The sequence below is a fragment of the Vigna umbellata genome, chromosome 7 (genome assembly GCF_029865625.1).
Source record: "Vigna umbellata cultivar VRB3 chromosome 7, Vumbellata_1.0, whole genome shotgun sequence".
NCBI lineage: Eukaryota > Viridiplantae > Streptophyta > Magnoliopsida > Fabales > Fabaceae > Vigna > Vigna umbellata.
Window position 1 is genome coordinate 1,848,539 of NC_142171.1, and position 23,964 is coordinate 1,872,502.

At 34.9% G+C, this 23,964-nt stretch overlaps 2 protein-coding genes and 2 pseudogenes across 3 annotated transcripts; 2 read left to right on the forward strand and 2 right to left on the reverse strand.

The window, feature by feature from the left end:
* Positions 1–1,411: 1,411 nt before the first annotated feature.
* LOC148194926 (phosphoribulokinase, chloroplastic pseudogene) lies at positions 1,412–1,979 on the forward strand (annotated as a pseudogene).
* Positions 1,980–5,047: 3,068 nt separating this feature from the next.
* LOC124830229 (uncharacterized) lies at positions 5,048–6,566 on the reverse strand. Of its 2 annotated transcripts, none has more exons than XM_088093912.1 (3): positions 6,355–6,566; positions 6,112–6,258; positions 5,048–5,488 (listed from the first exon to the last, which is right to left on the reverse strand). In XM_088093912.1, the coding sequence occupies exons 1-3, from the start codon at positions 6,523–6,525 to the stop codon at positions 5,348–5,350; spliced, it is 459 nt and encodes a 152-aa protein (XP_087950038.1). In that variant the 5' UTR covers positions 6,526–6,566; the 3' UTR covers positions 5,048–5,347. The 2 variants fall into 2 exon arrangements, with proteins under 2 accessions (XP_087950038.1, XP_087950037.1); XM_088093911.1 differs by having other exon boundaries at positions 5,048–5,491; positions 6,355–6,565.
* Positions 6,567–7,579: 1,013 nt separating this feature from the next.
* Positions 7,580–13,091, reverse strand: LOC148194927 (uncharacterized). The gene is made up of 2 exons (XM_088094393.1): positions 12,899–13,091; positions 7,580–8,228 (listed from the first exon to the last, which is right to left on the reverse strand). Exons 1-2 carry the CDS (start codon positions 13,089–13,091, stop codon positions 7,786–7,788), a joined length of 636 nt encoding a protein of 211 aa, XP_087950519.1. The 3' UTR covers positions 7,580–7,785.
* A 3,749-nt stretch (positions 13,092–16,840) lies between these two features.
* On the forward strand, positions 16,841–18,605 carry LOC148194928 (cytochrome P450 89A2 pseudogene; annotated as a pseudogene).
* Positions 18,606–23,964: the final 5,359 nt, after the last annotated feature.

Here is a 23,964-nt window from a genome sequence, read left to right on the forward strand (position 1 = left end):
TCATGATGTGTATATATGTACAAATTTCTGAACTGAGTACACAACTTTCCAACTACCTTTTACACTCCTTTCATTGTTGGCTACACATCTTATATGTTCAAACATCATGCACCTATTCTGGCACATTCTATACTTACATACACTTGACCCTAATTGTTTGATTCTAGTGTGATCCACTTGTGTAAGGTACATTGTACAACTTGTGGACATTTTTGTTAGTGTCAATTGTTTTCAGCACACTTGAGGTACCAAACGAAAATGAAGTTAAGTTTGGTGTTCAAGAAAAGTACGAGTGGTTGTTGTATTGTGGTGTGAAAGGTGAATGATGAAGCCAAAGTCCTAATGTTAACAGAGGGAACTTCCAGGGGAGACAGAGTGTGGGAAAATAAGAGATGAAGAAAGGATAACAACAATAAATTCAATGGACAAATACAAAAGAGGATACTTGCTTTAAGTTCAAGAAATTTGCCATTTGGCAGGATCTTTAATTATGTCTCACTGTTCAATTGCTCTATTTCAAAATCATGGTCTAGGTCCATTAACAGAACATAAAGTTAAATCCTAATAACTAAAACATACATAAATTCAGAACCACACAATGATAAATGTTGATAAACTTTTATATAGGTGACACATACATATGGGCCAACGACAACTAAAAAAGCACTAAACCTTCCTTCTAAATTCTAAGGTGCCAAACAAGGCACCAATTATTAGAATCAGACATACATCAAATCAACACATCCCTATAATTTTCCTACTTCTGTGACATTTTAGGCTGATTTTTATACTCTTTCATTGCACTCATAACATGATGATGGTGTTTGAGTCAGGATCCAGGTTTGGGAAACAGAGAAAGTGAAGGCCAACTGGCCCAGTATGAAATTGTGTAAATGGTAAATGAGAGAGGGAAAATAAAAGGTTACTGTAAAGTTAATTTTGGTCATGGTAAAGGGCACACTTAACTGGTTTAAAGGTCAAAAAGGACACACTTAAATAAACCATCACTTAAACATTTACAGTGATAAAATTCAAAAGAAAAGGAATTTGTTTTTAATGAGTAATTATTATTATTTGTTTTTCCGTAGTGAAGTTTACTGTGCATAACAATAATTGTATCTTTTAGTACTTATAACTCCTTGCTTGTAACCTATATAGCAATAAATAGGAGGCTAGATAGATAATAGGGGGCACTCCAACAGAGGCCACTCCAACAGAGGAATGTAACTAGGAGGCTATATCTTTTAGTACTTATAACTTCTTTTAGTACTTATAACTTCTTTTAGTAAATAGGAGGCTATATCTTTTAGTACTTATAACTTCTTGGAATGTAACTTCCTTAATAACCCTCCAACAGAGGCCACTCCAACATCTCTTGTATGAAAATTCTCTAGAGGGGGAAAAACAGAAAATGCCAGCTTCCACTCTGTACTCAACACAATCTCTCAACATAAATTGCTCCATCTCAACCCCATCAAAAACACAACTGAGTTTTCACCAAAAGCAGGTACTATTCTACAGCACAAGGGAGGAACAGCAAGAGGGGTATCAACAGTGGCAGAAGCTATGTGATAAAATGTGCAGCAAGTGACCAACACACAGTGCTGATTGGTCTGGCTGCTGACTTAGGTTGTGGAAAAACTACCTTCATGAGGAGGCTTACCAGTGTGTTTGGAGGAGCATCAAAACCACCAAAGGGTGGCAACCCTGATTCCAACACTATCATCAGTCACACCACTACAGTCATATGCTTGGATGATTACCACTATTTGGATAGAACTGGCAGAAAGGATAAGGGAGTCACTGCCCTTGACCCTAGAGCCAACGATTTTGATCTCATGTATGACCAAGTTAAAGCAATCAAAGATGGAATTGCTGTTCAAAAACCAATCTACAATCATGTCACTGGTCTCTTGGACCCCCCTGACCTCATCAAACCTCTCACAATCTTAGTCATTGAAGGTTTGCACCCAATGTAAGTTTCTCATTTTCTCATTTCATCGTTACAACTATTTCACTCAATTAATCCTTCTTTTATTTAACTTTTGAGGAAAGTTCTGTCACTCACAGTTTAACTTTTACATTAATTGAAACTTAAGACTAATGTTTAATTGTATTCCTCGTTTTCTTTGATTTTCCTATACTACGGTTAAAGGTTATTTAAACCTTCTAACTGGCATGCCAATGCCTTGCCCCTCATTCCAATTACAAACCAATCTTTCTCAATCAAACAAGCACATACATTGATGCCACAACAAAATCATACAGATTTAACAACATTCTAACTGATAACCAATTTTTAAACGAACAACTTACCTCAACCGAGATAGCCTTGACAGCAACGCCCCACAACGGCCACTCCAACGCAGCCCTCAACCAAGTTCCTTCAACCGTATACTAAGAAGTTAATGAAAAGTAGATGAAGGCAGCAACACTATCTAGGCTTTACCAAAATGAACATGACAGTGTGAATGAAGTTCTGTGGAACTTACCTCCGACAAAGTCCCTCAACCTCCACACCACCAGCCCTCAACGAAAGAACCAACCTAGGACGAACCCTAGCCCCGGACTCCCGAAAACCACCACGCACCGTGAACCAACACCGATGGACGCACCACTGACCACCGTGACCAACCACCGCCGGTTACTCACCGATAAAGTGACAGACCGTGAACCAACGGAGGCAACTGTGTAAAGAGAGGGAGGATACGCCCAAAACGACGAGGCTGATGAAAATGAATTTGGGGCACGAGGAACCTAATTTCTGACTTAAGGTAGTGAGGTCCTTACCGACGGCTTATAAGCCTTCGGTAATTACCTCTATACCGACGGCTTCAAGGCCTTCGATAAAATGCCGTCTGTAAATCCCAATTTTCCAGTAGTGATCGATTCGTCCCGATTGAGCCAATTCCAATTTTTCAATCAAATTACATACGATTAAAATATGTTTAAAAAATCATGTCTAACTTACAAGAAGACAAAATATCACTCGTAATTATATGAATATACAATGTCTCTTTAGATAAAACATACAAAGTTTCTCTAAATTATTTATTTAAACACTCCTTAAATTTAAGCACAAGTATACAAACGCCTACCAAGATTATCTATAATAAGATGTTTAACTATAATAAGATGTTTTTTTACAAGATTTCACTCACAAGTAAATATGAAATACAAACACTTCTTTCCTTGAATACTGTTTCACAATTGTAAAGAGTTTATAATTAAGATTTTTCTCTATTTTATGTGTTCTAGATAAAAAATTTAGCTATACAAAGGATACTTCAGTTATCATTCCTTACTACAAAGGAAGACCCAAAAGGAATATAGCTCTAATATCACTATCAAATTTTTTTTGAACCAAGATCATATTTTGTGAACTCATTTCCTTATTAGAGTCCAATTACAATGTAATGAGTGACAACTCATGATTAAGTAATAAGGACTACAATGTATTTATAACTGCGTCATAGTACAATACCATTGACATGAAGCAAATATTGAATGGAAACAAGCAAAGACAAGCATAAACCATGGGGAAAATGGGCTACGAAATGTGTGATCCTAAATCGTGACTTTTGCAAGTCAAGAACACAATTTCAAATACGTAATATTGAAGGCAAGAAAGAAAACCTAATTATCCAGACGAAAGCAAATAATGCATAGATCAAACAATCTCACAAGAAAGCAGAGAATGCAGGTCGGAGATGACGGTGTCGAGAGACAACAATGTGGGGAGACGACAGTGTAATACCCTAAATTTTGAAATGTCACGGTTTTATAAAAATCGGTAAATTTCAAAACTTTATCATAGTGTGAAAATGTATTTTTCAAAAACCTTAACCGTTCAACATGCATAATTTATTTAAAACATAATAATTTTAAAAACTTTGTCTAGTTACATTATTCCAAAAGTAATTAAAATGACTAAGGAAATAAAACAACTACAATTACTTTGTTTCAAAAGTCTATACCAAAAGAGTTTTTTAAAGAAACCCAAATCTTTTCCCGTCATCTCAAGAATCTATCATGCTTCTGGAACATCTGCAATAACATTTGCTCACGTATAATACATTATACAATCATTACCGATAATTTCATTCACAAACGCACAAACACAAACATGTATGGAGTAAGCTACCGATAAAACAATCATAACAACAAGATACATACATACTGATTATATCAACCATAATCAAACATACAACAAGATACATATCTTCTGATTACATCAATCATAATCAAACACCCAAGATACATACATTCTGATTATATCAACCATAATCAAACACCCTCACTAGTGCAGCGAAGGAAAACGACAGTAGTTATTTTTTACAATACACTTTGGTTTTTCAAACGAGACATATACAAGAGAGGCAAAAAGTCATAGGTTTTTTGTTATCTGATCTAATGGAGACTAAAATCAAGGATCTCATGGATGCAATAAGACCATTTGCTTTTGTTATCTGTGCTGTTTTGCCGTGAATATTTAACTGTTGAACAAGATGTATGATCTTGCACGTTACAGGCAGATATTGATAACAGTGGGACACTTGACTATGGTGAATTCATTGTTGCTACGGTTCACTTGAATAAGTTGGAGAGGGAGGAAAATCTGGTGTCAGCTTTCTCCTATCTTGACAAAGATGGAAGTGCGTACATAACCATTGATGAGATACAACAGGCTTGTAAGGATTTCGGTTTGTAGGATGTCCATATTGATGAAATTGTCAAAGAAATTGATCAAGACAACATAATAAGTATTCGTTTGTTTTTCCTGCTATCTAGCGCTTGTTTGTAGTTGTCATAAGCTTCTTCAACACTTGATTATAAAGTTGGCAACCTGTTATTTGGGTTAATGGAAGATTTGTTGTGCAGGATGGACAGATAGCTTATGGGGAATTTGCTGCCATGATGAGAAAGAGCTAAATTGTATAAAATGAAACGTGAGAAATAAATTATACGATTGCTATAATGAAGTGCAAACAACGAGTATCATTTCAAAAGGAACTTATTTGGAATAGACCAGCTCAGAAGACCAATAAAGAACAAGCATAGCTCCACATGACTATATATCCATCATTAAATGAAGATTTAAGTAAAAATTGTTGTCAAGATTCAAATATATACATGCATTATAAGATTCAAAGTAAAAAAGGTAAAAAACCACTTCGAGCATACATGGCCCTCATCGTTTAAAAATAAGGAGAAGCCCCTATGTAACAACAATAACTGGTACAGAAAATTCAAAGTATTGAAGTAATTGCATGAGATTGAGGAAACTTAATCAGAAAGGCGAGACAACATTTAACTTGAACCGTTTATTTGGGTGCAATTTGGTCCTTCACAATTTACTGGAAGCAGGAAGAAATTTGGTATGTCGTCCCTGGGCAAAAATTTTGCCAGTTTTTTTCTTCTTGAACTCTACGCTTATAACAGCAACAACCTTCCCAACACGCAGTGCTCTGGCCTCGATCTCAATCTCCTCCTTACACAACAATGTAAAAGTATTATTACTGCAGTAATAGTTTTGCATTACATCCATTATCAGAAACCACAATAACAACTCCTAAAATTCCACTCCTCCAAATACATGTTTGAAACAATCAGTCTGGTATTGCAATAATTCAAAGAATAGGTCATGTCAACCAATCAAGTTCTCCAACACACCACACCCCCACCTACCTAACATAGAAAAGATTTTTACTTTTCTTCTGATCATTTGCAAAATAGTTACCAAATAATCAGAGAAGTTAAGGTGGCCATGTCTAGAACTTGAGCAACATGTTTGGTCAAAAACTACACATTTCAGCAACCAAGTCTCGGAAATTCAAAACCCACATCCCGTTTACCCCCTTCACCCCGAATACACACTAAATTAATGTTCTTCTAACGGCACTGTCACTCAATTCAATACAACGTGACAGAAAGTCCAAGGAAGAAACACCAAAGGTGACCGCTTGCATTTTAAAGAGCAATTAAAGGAAAAAAAATCAGTCACCCAAACCAAACCTGACCCCGTTACTATGATTCATTTATCAAGTAAATGGATCATTATAACAAATCACAAATCAATAATCAAAGAAGATAGATAGTTTGGTGAGATACATCGACATAGGCAGCATCCAAGTAGGAAACATTAATCTCAACGGAAACCCCCGTATTCGGACCGCACCCAACGGTGGGAATCACGGCGGAACCCACCACATCCACCAGCGCAGCGGCGGCACCACCTTCCAACGTATTGTCAGCGTTCTGTACAAACAAAATCCAATAAGAGAATTAAAACGAGAAAATAAAAATATATATAAAAAAACGAAAGAGGAAAAAGGCGTGAGCGAGTGTACGTACGAGTAAACGTTGAGGTATCTTCATGGAACAGAGAATGCGACCAGGTTCAATGAGATCAACCTTAAGCGAATTCATTATTAGGGGTTCCAAAAACCTCGGTGGCAAAGCATCAACCTCCGATGATGTTCCCACTCCTTTCTCCAAATACCTCTTCACTGCTTCCAACTCCATTTTCACTCTCTCCCAATCCAATTCCAAACTTATCCTTAATTTATTTTCTTTCTTTTATATGTTCTCAAAATTTCACTTTTTTCTTCCTTGCCCAAAGTTGACTTTCAATCCTTCATTTTAATTATCATAATAAATCATACACTTATGCACATTTTACAGCCTATTTAATAACATAGTAATGCCTAACACTATTTTATCTTAAAAATAATAGCCATATGAATAAAAAAAATCTCATAATTTTCCTTCCCAATATAAATAATCAACACACAAATAAATTAGTTTATCTAGAATAATAGCATTATGAAAACAATCATTACTCAATAAAATAATAAAAATGATAGCAATTAAATTTTAACTTAATAAACTAAAATAGTAAGATAAAAGCACATACACATAAATTGTGATGATTTAACTCAGTATGATCTTGTTTAAGAGTTTCCTGTTATAGTTAAATGATTCAAAAATTACATGCAATAGACAATACATGTAATAAGTGAAGATAAGATTATTAGTCTTGTATCGTCTAGTATATATTATGTACAATTTGGTTAAATCGTCTGATGGGGTATCATCTAGTGGCTACTAAGCTTCTGTGTTAGAAGCATTGTTCATACACTTCTTCTGTCTTCAGATTTGAGTTTATGTCTCATGTTTGATCGTTATAACATAATCCATGTATATATAGGACCTTGTACACTTTGTATTAGGTTAACTATGAGTTGTAACATTTTAGTTATCTCAAGTGAGAAGTTTGCCATGAGAGAGAAACTTACATATTGTAATCTCTGATTTATTAAACTTTCTCAGTCAATAATATTTCATTCAAATCATGTTATGTATGCTTGTTCTTTATCGTTTCCGGCGCTTGCACTGCTGTTTTCTGTGTTTGTGTGGTAGTTGATTTTGAGTGAATTTGTGAGCTATTCCACAACATATTGGGGGCTGGTCTACGTATGGTACAGTAGAGAAGACCGAAGGGTCAAACCAAAAGAACAAATTTTCTTTTCGAAAAGAACCCTCATTCTTTAAACACAGGAATTGTGACAAAAACTGGTGAAACTCTTTCACTACTAAAGTAGGCAATTATTTGTGACACTCAAATTTAAACTGAACATTCTCTAGTTTCAATGTCGTAATCTTATAATTGCAACCAAAATTAAATAATTATTGAGTTGCAAAGCTAAGTTCAACGATGTCACCAGTTACTCTACAAATATATTCTTTAGCTTTCATTAATCACCACTCAGCTGAATCAATTCTCTAGCTACTTGGGCCAGCTTCATCATGATTCTTACAGCAAAACCCACTATCGTGAGGGCATTTGTCAGAGTGATGTTCATCTTCATCGCTGTCATCTTCATCAAAGGGCCTCTCTTTATGGAAGATACAGCATTTCTTGGAACTCTTCTTCTGCATAAACTCATTGTCTACGGTGCCCTCTTTCCAACTGACCTTTTTCTTCTTGCGATTGAGGGGAAGGAAAAGTACTTCTTCAGGTTGCTGTTGTTGGTTCTGAGATGAAGAGGTTGATGGCTCTGAGCTTTGAATTGTTATGGTGGTTGTGGCAGTGATAGAAGAGGAAGACATCGCTACTGGTCTGGTGGTGTTCGTGCGTCTGTCCGTGACTGTTCTCTGACTTATCAAGAAATTGGAGAGACAAAATACTAATTTTTGTGGTTTATTCTCCTTCAATCTGCATTCAACTTAGAATATGAAATAATGTCAATGTTTAATAATCAAATTTAATTTGACAAACTTCTATGTTTCTCAAGTTTTTTTTGCATTATTTTAGCGTAATGTACCAGTCGCTGCCCCATGTCCCAAAGTGCTACAACAGGATATAAAAAGGGTCAGTGTCCCTGTCGATATCCCCAATAAAGTGGGGAATGAAAAAGTAAAACAGAATCAAAAGAGAAACCCAATTCAATCTAAAAATGAATATTCCGTTGAATCAGTGATCCATCGACTGCATGTTCGTTTCCCTTCCCCTCTGATGTGCCGCAAATAGCTTGTTTGCACATTCTAATATTAAGAAAACAATTGACAGTATGATTATCTATTGATAATTTTGGTGGTTTGATCCAGGCCTCACTTCTTAATTTTGTTAGAGCAAAATTTTACATCTACTACCTGATTTTGCTCTTCAGAAGAAGATTACCAACACTGAAAAGTGGCATAATCTATTCCTAATGTTGAAAACAATCAGCATTAAATATGATTAGAAGCAATTCCCCCACCTGTACAAAAGCACCAAAACCTTATACATCTTAGGCAATATTTAAGGATTGCATGTTCCTATAAGGATCGGATACCCATATTCCACCACCATACAATCCTGTTATAAGAAACCTTCCAAAACCAAAACAAACCTAGTACAACAATTAAATGAATTCCAACAACTTTGGCCAAATCCAAAAAACATTTCATAGTATGTTCATCCCAAAAGGTTTCAAGATCCGGACAAATCCAATGTCAAATAATCACTAAAGCTCAACCCAAAAACATAATGTGACCATCTTTCGAAACTCCAAAAAACAAAACTTTCGAAATTCCAACAACCCTTTGAATTGGTTATTGCTAAGCAAGGTAGAAAGGCATAGCAGACACAACTCGTCTCCACATTGGGTCAAGAACACACCATGTTTTCACATCTTCTAACCTTTCATTTCATTTTTTAACTGGACTTTTGACAAACTTGACAAAATGCGTAGTATAAATTCTAGAGCTTTTTTAATATTACGAATTTACAATATTAAGAACGGTTAGACTTGTATATGTCCATTGCAAAAATGGATTTAGTTTTAAAAGGGTCATCCAAACAGTGCAGCAACACAACAGTACAGTAAAATAGATGTCAACTCATCTGCATGTCACGTGAATCAATGATCTTGCAATGATATAATGCAGTTCAGAGGTAACACCTAGTTAACTAGGTAGGCATATGAAAAAGGGACTTAGGCACTTGTAATACACACCAATCACATGAATTAGTCACCACAGCAACCAAATAAGTGGAAATCACTCTAACACAAGGAGAACACATTCCATATACATTTACAACATCCACAATCTGACATTTAAAGGTTTAAAACACAAAAACACCATAACCGAGAACAATAACAAGTGCACCAAGGCAACAAACAACCATTCTTATATACTGCAAATACAGACATAACTATTTGAACGTCAAACGAAATAATCGAGCACCAAGATAACACCCATATATTGGAAATAAACCCATATCGTGTTGCATAACAGAATACACATTATAAGCATGAATTTAGACTAGGTGAGTTTTCTAATACCTGGTTCGATATATTCTCACAATTAAACCCGAAAACCCTAATCTCGTACTGCTCGCGCACCGAACTCACGTCCTCCGCGCTCTCTCTTTCTCCTTCGTCCTCTTCGCTTTGTTCCTAATTAGACTTTCTCCCAAGTTTGCCCAAAAACTCCAGAATCCCGAAGAATCTCCTTCTCTTTCTCAAAAAATCGCGCCCCCTATGCCTACCACGTTTTGGTTTCTATAACTCGATCTCTCCTCCTCTCAAACTCGCGCCGTAGAATCTGGCCGTAGGCTTTTCGTTTTGTTAGAAAAAAATAAAAGAAATAGAAAACAGAAGGAAGAAGAGAAGATTATCACATAGCTCTTGTTAGCATAACCAACTTTCCGGTTCAGATCACATCTTGACCCATCACAACATGCTCTTCTTAATTATTTAGATCATACAAACGAAAATAAATTTATTTTATTAATCAAAATATTTCAATTACTAATTAGACTAAAATTAAAATGTTCGAGAGTCTTATAAGAGGTTGTTCATGAAAGAAAAAAAAAATTATATATATATATATATATATATATATATATATATATATATATATATATATATATATATATATATATATATATGAACTAAGAGATACGAACTGAAAAAAAAAAATAGATGAGTGGTTGAATAGAAAAAAGAGAAGATGTATGAATGATTTAAAATAAATTAGAAGATTGAAACATTTTATGTAAAGTAATATATTAATCATCATAATAAAAAGATATTATGATAGATTTTCTTAAACCTGTTATAATAATAGATTTTGAACATAGTTATGATAGAAAGTAAATTAATAATCATATTAAAAATTTATTATCATATGATTTAGTAGATTTCTCAAAATAAACTTTGATCAATTTTAATTTTGTTATCACGTTTTCTTTTCACAATTCTCTTATTACTAAAATGTTAATGTTCAACCTAATATTAGGTAAATTTTACTTATCATAAGTAATACAAAATATTTTTTAAGGAAAAAATATTTCTAAAGAAAGTTGAGAAAAACTCTAAGTACAATATAAGATTGTGACGCAAAAACTTTCCCCGAAACATGTGGGATAAACACACAAAAACCAATTCAACTTACAAATATACAAGAATTGAACGACCATTTCTTTTCGGACTATTCCTTTCAAATCTCTCCAACCAAACCACTCCTAATCTGATAACGTGATGCTAATCTCATTTCATACGCCATTAAGACAACTTGGCCACCACGTTTTGGCGCGTAACAGTGACCCACTGAGAAATGATTTCCAATTAAAAAGCTGGTTTGTGGGTAAAAGAGGTGGATGGTTGAAAAAAAATGAATATTTACTGTTGTTTAGTAGAGTTAATGCTTTATTTAAATTTAAATGTGATGATATGGAGATTAAATAAGAGAGTAAAAACCAATAGAAAATAAGATGCTAAGAGAAAATTAATAAAAGATATAGTATATTTATGTATTCTTAATATCTAAATTTAATTTGATTTATTAACTTATTATTATTTATTTTATTTATAATAAAAATACAAAAAAGAAGATACTATTAACTATATACTCTATTATATTAAAAATATAACATAAATATTAATAAAATATTTACAATATTCTGACTGCAATAAAATAAGGGCAATTCGTAATATAACGAATACAATAAAAAATATTCCTTTCTTATAATTATTATTTAGCGTTAAGATGTAATTAATTATATTTAATATATATATATATATATATATATATTAATAAATATTTTATTGATATTTACTACATATTATTTAAATTTATTTCACTCTTAAAAAAATTTAGATAGACAAAATTAAAATTTTGTTCAATATCGTATGATTTATGATTTTTTATTCTAGCTATTAATAATATCAATTTTTATTAATATTACATTAATTATTGTAATCATTCATCACCATTAGTTTATATAATATTTATCTTTATTAATATAATTATATGTTACTATTTTTTTACATTATTTTTTGTACTTATTCTTTTACACTATTCAATACTTTATTGTTGAAACCTTGTTTTCAGCAGTATAGTGTGGATGTGTGCGATGATTTTTCATAAACATTACTGATGATAATTTCATGTAATGGTGATATAATGTGTAGGACGATCATTGTTTTATGTGTGGTCAATATTTGTTGGAGTGATACCAAAATATGCGTAATATATTGTAAAAACAAAATAATTGTTGTATTTGGTCAGTTGTAGGTTTGATTGTTCTTATAAAAGTAATTATGAATTTTGTATAATGATATGAAAGCTAAGTTTGGTGTGATTGAGCAATGGCGATTTTTTTTTGTATGTTTTTAGATAAGTTGAATAATAGGTTGGCAGTTGCATATTTGAGTAAGGTTTTTGGAAAGTTTAAGATAGTTTTTAACTTGAACTGAGTAACCCTAATTTACTCAGTTTCCAATCATTACCATTAGGATGTTTAAAATCCTTCATAATTATTAATACAACGTTAAAGGAATGAAATAATATTTTGTTGAACTAACCAATCCCTACTCGATATGTACCAGACCTCGATCAAGATGTATCAGACTTGATCGAGATGTATTAGACTTCGACCTAGATGTTTCAAACCTTGGTCGAGATGTATTAGATTTTGGTCGAGTTGTATCAGACTCAACCTTACCAAGATATATCAGGTGGCTTTTGTATAAGCTTATGTCTTGTGTTACGACCATTTTATGTGATGAACCGGGGTGCAAGATCATATGTGGTCCATGCGTTGTTGCATTATTTCTTTGATAACATGTTTTAAGCTAAAATATAATCATGGGTCAAGTTAGAATGTGGGTTGAGAGATATGAAGTGATTTTTATATTGCTTGTAGTAATGATTTGAGTTTAAGTTATATGGTTGTTTGATAATTTGAAATGAAGTATTTGTTACTGTGAATGTGATGAATGTGTATGTGATGTGATGATGTATATGAGAAGAATGCTTATTGGCCAAAGATGAGGGGACTTTGGGAATTGACCCCTGAGACTCCAATTGTAGTCTTTAAAGAGTGGTGGGAATTGGCATCGTGTACTTCGCTGGTGAAGCTCTCTGAGAGAGTTGTGGACAGTGGCGTTGTGTACTTCATCAATGAAACTCTCTAGGAGAGTGGTGCGAAGTAGCACTGTGTAATTCACTGGTGAAGCTCTTTGAAAGAGTGGTGGGAAGTGGCTCTTGTGTACTTCGTCGGGAAAGCTCTCTAGAAGAGTGGTGGAAAGTGGCACCATGTACTTCGCTGGGGAAGCTCTTTAAGAGAGTGGTGGGAGGTGTCACTTAAGATAGTTTTGGATGGTAAGCTATGTGCGAGGGTTATGTTGATGTTTGAACCTCTTGGGCTGAGTCTACACGTGGATTCATTTTTATTGGATGATACACAATGAAGAGAGTGGGGATTGCATTAGGAATACATTTTCTTGGATTCAGATGTATTTCGGATAAATTTTGATTACTGACTATTTTTAAATGTTCTTATTATTGTAAATAAATTTTACTAAGTGGAACATTTATTTGATGAATCAAATGAACATTTTAATTTTTTAACTTATTGTAAAAAATAACTATGTTTAGTATATGCACGAAAATTTTCTAAATTTTTAGTAGCATTTCGAGTGAGTGTTACATATTGGTATCAAAGCCTAGTTTTGAAAAGAATTTCGATTCACAAGGAGTTAACTTGTTATGCTTTTGTTGTGCATCCTTTGTTTATTGTATGAAAATTGGTAAATGTGTTATTTGATTCTAGAGTCACACATTCTTTTGTGTCATTAGATTGTGCAAAGGATCTTAGGTTACTCACTAGTGTAGTAAAGGAAAACGATAGCGGTTATTTTCGCCTATCCATAGCGGTTCCGCAATCGAGGTATATACAGGCGAGGTAAAAAGTCTACCACTTTTTGCCTCGGTTTTGAGTTGAACTGGTGAACCGAGTCAGTACAAGGGTCTTATGCCTCGGTTTGGAGTTGAACTGAGGCAGTAGAAAGGGTTTTTTTTTTTATATTTTACGAAACAATACATTCTTGTGTAGCGGGATATTAGTTTGTAGTAATAGATGCAGTCCCATTACACACATATAAAACTGTGACTAGGTATCAATCCATACTTCTTCAATGGCCACAAGTCTGGAAATCTGGAAAGTAAACATTCAGCTGTGAGTAGGTATCAATCCATATTAATAGATGCGGTTCCATTTTGCACATTCAGCTGCAAGATCAATAGGTGAGCCTATTACTTTGATTATTTTTCCTTTGATCAATATAGCAGCAGTTTCATTATCCAGATTGAAGTAGTCCATGAAGTGCATATCAGAAATACCAGCAACGTCTTGAAAATAAAAAAAAAAAGTACCTTTTTAGCTTTTGTAAGAATCAAAGGCGCCAGCATTCCGGAGGTTATCATCCCCAAAAATCAATTTCTTCCCCACCGTCGACGCCAACAACAAATGAGCATCAGCCACCAACTCCTCTATAATAATCAGCCATTCCACCCTCCCTTCCAGCAAACCTAGTAAGCAGCAACTCTCGCGTGCATCGTCATCCCTTGTGTCGTCCCAGATGTGTAACCAAAAAGACTAGCGCCGGAAACCACCGATCCCACGGTTGTACTGGTTGTGTGGGTGTCGTGACCGTCATCGTCGCGAGGGGATCTAGACTCAAGGACGGTTGGGGTCGTTGTCTCCCGTCGGAGGTCTCGTCGATGGAGTGGGACTCGAGGACGAGGTCGCACTCGGAGTAGAGGATGTCGCCGGTGGAGTGGTCAGGGACGAGGCCGCACTCAAAGCAGACGATGTCGCTAGTGGACTAGTCAGGGACGAGGCCACACTCAGAGCAGAGGATGTCGCCGGTGGAGTGGTCGGGGACGAGGCTGCACTCGGAGTAGACGATGCCGCCGATGGAGTGGTCGGGGACGAGGCTGGACGAGGCGAGAAAGAAGGCACTCAGTCGCACTAAGTTTTCGTTGGTTGAACATTTGGGGGAAAATTTCATCCTTCGCATATAAGAAAGGCTTTTATGCCTCGGTCCTTCTTGCCCCCGAGGCAGTAAAGGCTTGTATGCCTCGGTCCTTCCTACCAACCGAGGCAGTATCTCTGCCACCACTATCGTACCAGATGAAAGGTTTAATTAATATAATATCTGTGGAGTTTATGCCTCGGTTCACCCTGCTAACCGAGGCAGTATTGCCTTTACACATCGGTTTCTTGACAACCGAGGCATATAGTGTTCTAAATATTAATAAACTGCCACCGTGTTTTGATATGCTTCGGTTTTGCTGGAACCGAAGCATAATATGCGAGTTAAAAATACGATTTTTTACTAGTGACTAGTGAGTGATCTGCATTATGAACTGGTGGTTTCTACATCAACATTGGGTCAGGTCTTAATGAGTTCAGTTTGTGTTGAATGCCCGATCGTAGTTGTAGGATGCAAGTTAAGAGTGAATTTGATATGTGTGCCTCTTTAAGATGTAGATGTCATTCTTATGATAGATTGGTTGACTGCCAATTACTTTCTAATCTTTTGTGAGCAACAAAAGATTGTTTTTCCAAATATTAATGGTGTAGAATTGGGCTCGGCTTAAAAACTTTTCATGGAAGTAACAGATGAAGCATCTTATGTTATGATCATGACTCAAGAGAAAAAGAAGAGTTTTGAAGAACAAATCAAAGGCATATAAATGGTCAAAGAGTATGTTGATGTCCTTCTAGATGAAGTATCTAAGTTACCATAGAGTAGAGAAGTGATTTTTTTTCTATCAATTTAATTCCAGGAACAGATCCAGTATCCCTTGTTCCGTATCGAATGACATTTACGGAGTTAATTGAACTAAAGAAGAAAATCAAAGACTTATTGGAGAAACAATTTATTAGGCCAACTGTTTCACCATGGGGAGCTTCATTATTATTGGTCAAGAAGAAAGATGAAAGTTCTAAACTATGTGTGGATTATCAGTAATGAATAAATTGACGATTAAGAATAAGTATTTGTTATCAAGAATTGATGATTTGATGGACCAATTGAGAAGAGCTTCAAGAAAACTTGAAATATATTTCATCTTGGATATACAAAGGCTTTAACCACTTACAACATAACATCATATAGAATACTTCACTTTTTCAATAATAATAACTAAAATAATAACTAAAATGGATACCAACCAATTCAAAAGCAAGCAAAATAAATTAAAAAAACAATAAAAAATAATAAACAAGTAAAATAAATTTAAATAAAATAAAAAATAAAAATAGTAACAAGTTTCAAATTTCATGAGGATAAATAAAGAAAATATTTAACTTGATTTTAAAATTCGATGAATTTTTAAACTAAATTTTAAAGTTCGATATATTCTTAAATTTTGTGTTATTTAATCAAATTTTAAACTTTTAACAATTTAGTTCACCGAATCTCAAAATTTGATATTTTTTTTTTAAACTGATGTCAAAATCCGATGTTATTCTTGATGAAATTTCGAAATTTGATTATTATTGAAAATTTTTCCTACGATTTTCAAAATTTGGTAAATATTTTTGCAAATATAAGTTTTGAAATTCAATATACATACAAAATATTATAAAAATACATATTTATTTAATACGGACGATTTTGGTAAAAAAAAGTTCAAAAGCCAATTGTATAAGTGAAGAAAAAATGAAATGAATACCTACTTCCCTATTTCATACTAATGAAGATAAACAAACGTGAAGGAAGAAACATACAAAAACAGTATCCTAAAAAAACTAAAATTGAAGAGAAAAAACATCATTAGAGTTAACTTGCACTACCATATTAGTAAATATAATACCTTTCGCAATAAATTTATTTAATAAATAATAATAACGGTTTATCTAATTAATTTAATATTATATATATATATATATATATATATATATATATATATATATATTCTCAAGGAATATATATTTGACATGACATTAAATTTATTGGGGTGAAGAAACAAAAATAGAGATGCAAGGAGAAAAATGAGAGATGCAAGAAGAAAACCCCTAATCACGATCCTATCCCTTTCTTCATACAATGTAATATCCATGTTACATTCATGTGGTGTCTCTTAAGTGGGTTTGACTCATCATCATCAACACAACATCGCAGCGACCCTCTGGTCAAACCACTCATGGAGCCCTGCATCTTCATCATACTGTCTCTCTGTTTCTGCGTCCTAATAAGACGCTTCTTCTTCTCCCGTCGAATCAAACCCACCACCCCTCCTGGCCCTTCACACATACCAATCATCTCAACCATCCTATGGCTCACAAAATCCTTTCAAATCGAACCAATTCTCCGAACCCTCCACGCCAAATACGGTCCCATTCTCACCCTCCACATTGCTACTACTCCCGTCGTCTTCGTACGCGACCGCTTTCTCGCCCACCAAGCCCTCGTCCTAAATGGTTCTCTTTTCTCCGATCGCCCCAAGGCCCTCGCCGTCGCCAAAATCATAACCACCTACCAACACAACATTAGCTCCGCCTCCTATGGCGCCACCTGGCGCACCCTCCGCCGCAACCTCACCTCCCAGATGCTCCACCACTCCCGCGTCAAGTCCTTCTCCGGAATCCGCACCTGGGTCCTCCACACCCTCCTCACGCACCTCAAATCCCAATCCCAATCCAACAATTCTGTCAGAGTCATCGACCACTTCCAATACTCCATGTTCTGCTTGCTCGTCTTCATGTGCTTCGGGGAACGACTCGACGATGGCAAAGTCAGAGACATCGAGCGCGTGCAGCGCCAGATGCTTCTGCGCTTTAGAAGCTTCAACATCCTCAATTTCTGGCCCAGAGTCACGCGTGTTTTGTTCCGCAAACACTGGGAAGAGTTGCTGAGGCTTCGGAAGGAGCAAGAGGATGTTCTGGTTCCGCTTATAAGAACCAGGAAGCAAAACCAAAAGCAAAAGCAAAAGCAAGGCAAGGAGGAAGGCGTTGTTTCGTATGTTGATACTTTGTTGGATTTGCAGTTGCCTGAGGAGAAACGCAAGCTCAACGAAGAGGAACTTGTGACGCTGTGTAATGAGTTTTTAAACGCGGGCACGGATACGACTTCCACTGCGTTGCAGTGGATCATGGCAAATTTGGTGAAGTACCCGCACGTGCAAGAGAGGGTGGTGGATGAGATAAGGGAGGTATTGGGTGAGAGAGAAGAGAGGGAAGTGAAAGAGGAGGAGTTGCAGAAACTGCCTTATCTGAAAGCTGTGGTTTTGGAGGGTTTGAGGCGTCACCCACCGGGGCACTTTGTGCTGCCGCATTCAGTGACTGAGGACGTGGTTTTGAATGATTACTTGGTGCCTAAGAATACGACAGTGAACTTCATGGTGGCAGAGATGGGGTGGGATCCAAAGGTATGGGAGGATCCAATGGCGTTTAAACCAGAGAGGTTTATGAATGATGAGTTTGATATTACTGGGAGTAAAGAGATCAAGATGATGCCATTTGGTGCAGGCAGGAGGATTTGCCCTGGCTATAATCTGGCATTGCTTCATTTGGAATACTTTGTGGCCAATTTGGTTTCGAATTTTGAGTGGAAGGTTCCAGAGGGTGGGGATGTGGATTTGTCTGAGAAACAAGAGTTTACTGTGGTAATGAAAAATGCATTGAAAGTTCATCTTTCTCCAAGAATCTAGACTCTGCAATGTACGCATCTCACTATATTGTATAAATAAGTTGGAAAATAATTTGATGATGTATAATTGATAAGATTGATGGTTTTAATACGAGCATGGTTTATTGCTTTGATGTGCCTTCAGATTTCTTTAATGAGAATACATAGACATATTCAAAAGGCTAGTGAAAGAAATTATAAAACAAAAAGAATATATTCTTTCTCTTTTACTATTTCAAATATTTTGAAAGTCAGTTTTATAAAGATTCTAATCTACTAAAGGAAGTAATGTGTTATGTGGTTTTAGGTTTTGTGTGTTTTGGAATTCATCCTCTAAGTTCTGTGATTTCATTTTAAGTTGTTTTTCGATTATTATCCTATTTTAATGTTATTTGATTAAAATTTAAAATATAAGAGCGTCTAGATGCACAAATGATTTTGTCTTTAATAAAAACATCGTATAAGATAATATTTACTTAGACAAATTTGAAGTATTTAAAAAACACTAGAAGGGGTTCAATAATGTTAATGAAAAAACTTTTTCACGCTGATATAGCACTTTCGTCGAGTACAAAATTTTTCAAGTAGTTGTTAAACGCTCGACCTTGTAAATGATTTTAAATAATGAATTCTTTCCACGTGTTATTCAGGATATTCACTGCAGTGTTTGTAAGAACTTCCTTTTTAATGAACAATCATTTAGTATGGGAAGCTTTTGCATTCAAAACTAAAAGGAAACTATATGTTTTATAAGAGAAGTGTTGAGACAAAAGTAAACAATAAATGCACAAATATTTTTATATTGGTTCACTCCAACTAAGTTACGTCCAATCTTCTCTATCCTTAAAGGGTTCCACTATAATCTTCAACAAGATTACAACTGAGCATTCTCACCACTCCTGGTATCCCTAGGCACTCTTAGTATCCTCCGATGTGCTACCTAGTTGGGTTTCACCCGCTCTTGGCTGTGCAATATTCTTCACCACTCCTGGTATCCCTAATCAACGAATAACTCCTATTATCCTAGACTGGTTAAGGTTCACCATTTCTAGTACTAGAAAATCCTGATATCCTCTGATACGCTGCATAAATTTCCTTAACTCGCTTCAGTTTCATCACAAATGTTTTAATTCTCTTGAGAATTACAATTAACCAATTACTTACAAGTCGTTTATATAATTATTCTCATAGAAAGGATATGTGTTCAATACAATACAATCTATAGACTCCTTGGGTCTCTCTCTCTCTTTTCTCTATTCTCTCTTCTTACAATAGTAAACAAATGTTACAATGAAGCTTGAGAGTATTGCTTAACTTTTCTTTTTCTCTTCTTAGATATTCTCTTTGAGCTTGAGCTTTTTTTTGCTTTTATTCTAAACGCTTTTCATAGGATTGATATTTTCATTATAAGCTATCCTTTTGATTATTCCTTTGAATGATCATCTATTTAAAGGCTTTATCAAAAGATATCCATTAGACCGAGCTTTTAGCCTTGAATCTTGTGTCTTCTCCATCTTGCGTGTGAAGCAACCATTGATTAAAGTCAACTTGTCAAAGCAAGCTTACTTTTTTAGTACTTTGCTCGAAGTAGGTTGTACTATCTTTTAGACACATCTTCTTATGAAGAGATTCCATGAATATATTTGTCTGTAACGTCTACTTTTGATATATTTCAAATAAAACATGTGGATGTGTGTAGTAAGTTATCCACATAAAATAGAGTATATTGTGCATGTAGTAGATATGTCTTTTCTGTTATAACTTTTGTTGCTTTTTAACGTTCCACATTTAATGACATTTAATGCTTGTTCAGAACAATAAAGTGTTTTTTTACATTTTCTACCATTGAGATAGCGTTTATCATTTAAGTTGTTATTTAAGATGCCAAATGTTGAGTAAGAAATTCATCGTTGGAAAGCGCTTTTTGGGATATTGGCTTTTTAGAACTAAAGTGTTTAACAAGTATTGTTTCTTTCATGTGTTCGAATGTTTGCTTGAGGCTTCTAAAGATTTTAGTCTGAGACATTATCTCGACACCTTTTCACTTTTTGAGAGTTCAACTGATTACCATTGGTTACAATATAGCTTACGCGTTTAACATAACTCATATAGGCGCTTTGACCTTTAAGTCGTTTAGCATTGCGTCTGAAAGCTTTAACTTAGTTGTTTATGCATGTCTTATAACCCTAAGTGTTTTCCTAAGGCTTCTTTATGTTGCTAGATGATTGGGGATTTTGTTCATAGCACTTATGTTTCTGCCTATCCTATTCTTTTAGTTAAGCATGTTCAGATTCTTAACTTGTTTAATGTTATTTTTTTAAACTTCAAAACATGAGAGCGTTTAGACATATAAGTATTATAGACAATTTTTTCTTAACAATCTCTCCCTTTTTTTATGTTTAACAAATACACATCTAAACAATATGATTTTTCTTAGTTCAATGTAGAGTTGTAGTTTTATACGTTTACAATTTTTAGTTGTTTATGGGTTTTGCAAGTTTTATCTCTTTTATTGTTTTATCTTTTGCATGCGGGTTGATGGTCACAATTGAAATATATAGAAACATATGAAAAGACTGAAACAAAATAAATAAATACTGAAACAATTAAAAGACTGATAAAAGACTTGTATTTTAAAACATAAACATATTATATGAATGTGTAAATGAACTCCTAAGATGAACTTCTAAGAATCTGAAGACTCCGCCTGATTTTGTGCTATCCTATTCTATCATATCTTCTAGTGTACTCCCTCTGAGTACATGCTCCTAAATGTTGACGCGTCTCTTTACTCCCCCTTATTTGATAAACATCAAAGGGGAAAGAAAGAGAGGACATCACCGCCCGACAGAGATGGAGTTAGTGAAGGATGGTGAAAGAGAAGAGAAAAAGGGTTGAAGAGGGGTTGAGAAGGGAGAAGAATAGGGTAGAAAGAAAATGTGAAAGCAAATATAGAGATGGGGTGAGGCAAGGTCTGACGGGGAAGGGTGTAGGTTAAGTGGAATAACTACTTGCGTAAGGCAAGTAATTTCTGAATACAAGAGTAGGAAAGGAGGTTGGATTATCATATTCATCTTGGTCTAGTGAACGAATAAGATGATCATGTTCTGGAGGTTTGGAAGAAGGCATCATTAGTTCAGACCATTGAGAGTTTGAGAACTTAGGAGTTTGAGAGAGTACGAAAGCAAGAGAGAAAGAGAGGAGTTAAGTTTTCGTTAGAGTGAATGAATTGAGAATGTGAAGAGTAGAGTCGAGTTAAATATAATGAAAGATTAGTCACAGGCAATTGATTTGTCTCATCCATTTAATGTGCTTAATACAATTAGATTTTGAAAAGAGATATTGTATCTCTTGAAGACTAAGAAATTTTGGAATAAAGTGCTAATGTAACGAAGAAGAATGGGAAAGGTGACAAAGTCAGAGAGTTTGTCATCTCGAGGAAGAGGGAAAGAGAGTTGATGTTAGGGAAGATAACTTGATTGACACACGAAAGATATTGAGTAGATTGGAGAGAGAGGAGTTGAGATTTGGAGATCTTAGACAACTTCTAGAGATGGGCTCAACATATAGACACTACCTAATGCATGTATGCAGATGTCTTGTAGACAATATGTCTTAGACGATGTTATGTATGACGTCATTCAGACTATGTATCCTAGACTTTTGACTCTCTAGATGCTATATGAACACACTAAAACATGTTGCATCAAATTCATTCAATGATTTTCATACCAATGTGGGTGATTAAACGATAAAATCTATCTTCAAATAATGGCCCCAAGCTAGTTTTTGAATGCATTGGAGTTTTCATCTCCTTGGCTTCATCCATTTTGAACTTTTTGAGCAGCTCCTTTATGTACTCCGTCTCATGAATGTAGATCGTGTCTTTTTCTTGTTTGATTTGCAGTCCAAGAAAGAACTTTAGCTCAACCATCATGTTCATATGAAATTTTTCTTGCATCATGATTGAGAAATCTTGACATAGTTTTTCATTAGTAGCCCCAAGGATAATGTCATCAACATATATTTGAATGATAATGAAGTCTTAATTGACATTTTTCCTTAATAGCGTGGTGTCTACTTGACCTCTCGTGAAACCATTCTTTATAAGGAAGAGATTTAACCTTTCGTACCAAGCTTTGGGATCTTTCTTTAATAAATACAATGCCTTGTTAAGTCTGAAGCCGGGTTTGAGAATAGCCTTTCGGAACAAGTCTTGCCTTATTTATGGTGACTTTTCCATCTTCACCTAGTTTGTTGCGATAGAGCCATTTTGCTCTGACTACATGCTTTCCTTGAGGTAACTCTACAAATTTCCATACCTCATTTTTCTTGAATTGATCCAACTCTTCTTTCATGAGTTCAACCCAAAAGTTATCTTCCAAAGCCTAATTGATGTTTAATGGCTCTATTTGAGAGATGAGAGTTGTGGTAGGATGCTTATGATATGCTCTTGTTGTCTCATGCCCATCCAAACTTCCTATGATCTTTTCTGAAGGGTGATCCTTGGTGATTAGACGGTGTAGGCTATTTTGTTCTCTTCTTTGTTCAGAAGTATCATTGAGTGGTCTTTCCTGTTGAATCTCTTCTTGATCTTTGGGTGCCTTGGATGTTTTTGCTTCCTTGGAAAATTATCATCAATCTGCAATTTAAAGAAAGAGTCGTCTAACTCTAACTTGTTTAGGTCAAACTCATGATTAAATTTTACATGGATGGCTTCTTTAACTTTTAAGGTTCTAGAGTTGTAAACCCTAAACCCTTTTGATGTTTTTATGTAACCAAGCATGATTCCTTCATCACTTCTAGAGCCAAACCTCTCCAAATTATCTTTAATATTTAATATAAAGCATTGATAACCAAAAGGGTGAAAATAGGAGATATTTGGCCTTCTGTCCTTCCATAATTCATAAGGTGTTTTTCTGAGGATTGACCTAATGTAAACTATGTTCTGAATATAGCACGTAGTGTTAACTACTTCTACATAGAAGTCCTTAGGAGAGTTAAAAGTGTTTAACATTGTTCTGGCCATCTTTTGTAGAGACCTATTTTTCCTCATAACGACGTTGTTCTGTTGTGCAGTCCTTGATGTTGAAAAGTTGTGGTTAATGCCAGATTTTCACAAATTTTTTTTAAAAATTTGTTTTCAAATTCTCCTCTATGGTCACTTCGGATAGATCTTATTTTAAAATCTTTTTAGTTTCTATTATTTTACAAAGTTTGCATAAAGCATTAAAGGTCTCATCTTTATGAGTTAGAAATAAGACCCAAGTCCATCTAGAAAAATCATCTACTACTATTTATCCATAGCGTTTACCGCTTATAAACGTTGTTATTGTAGGACCAAATAAATCTATATGAAGCAAATCAAGAGGTTGTTTAGTTGAAATAATGTTTTTACTTTTGAAAGACTCTTTGACCTATTTGCCCTTCATGCATGCACTATAGAAGATTGAATCATTGATTGATACTTGTGGTAGTTCTCTTACGAGAT

Bases quoted from the DNA above. Each gene is read 5' to 3' on its own strand.
- LOC148194927 (XM_088094393.1), bottom strand. From the start codon at position 13,091: ATGGTGCCACTTTCCACCACTCTTCTAGAGAGCTTTCCCGACGAAGTA. The intron at 8,229-12,898 runs GTACACGATGCC...TCATATTCTAAG, and splicing joins CAGAGAGCTTCACCAGCGAA to TTGAATGCAGATTGAAGGAG.
- LOC124830229 (XM_088093911.1), bottom strand. From the start codon at position 6,525: ATGGAGTTGGAAGCAGTGAAGAGGTATTTGGAGAAAGGAGTGGGAACA. The intron at 6,259-6,354 runs GTACGTACACTC...TTGTTTGTACAG, and splicing joins AGATACCTCAACGTTTACTC to AACGCTGACAATACGTTGGA. The intron at 5,492-6,111 runs GTATCTCACCAA...TTGTTGTGTAAG, and splicing joins TGGATGCTGCCTATGTCGAT to GAGGAGATTGAGATCGAGGC.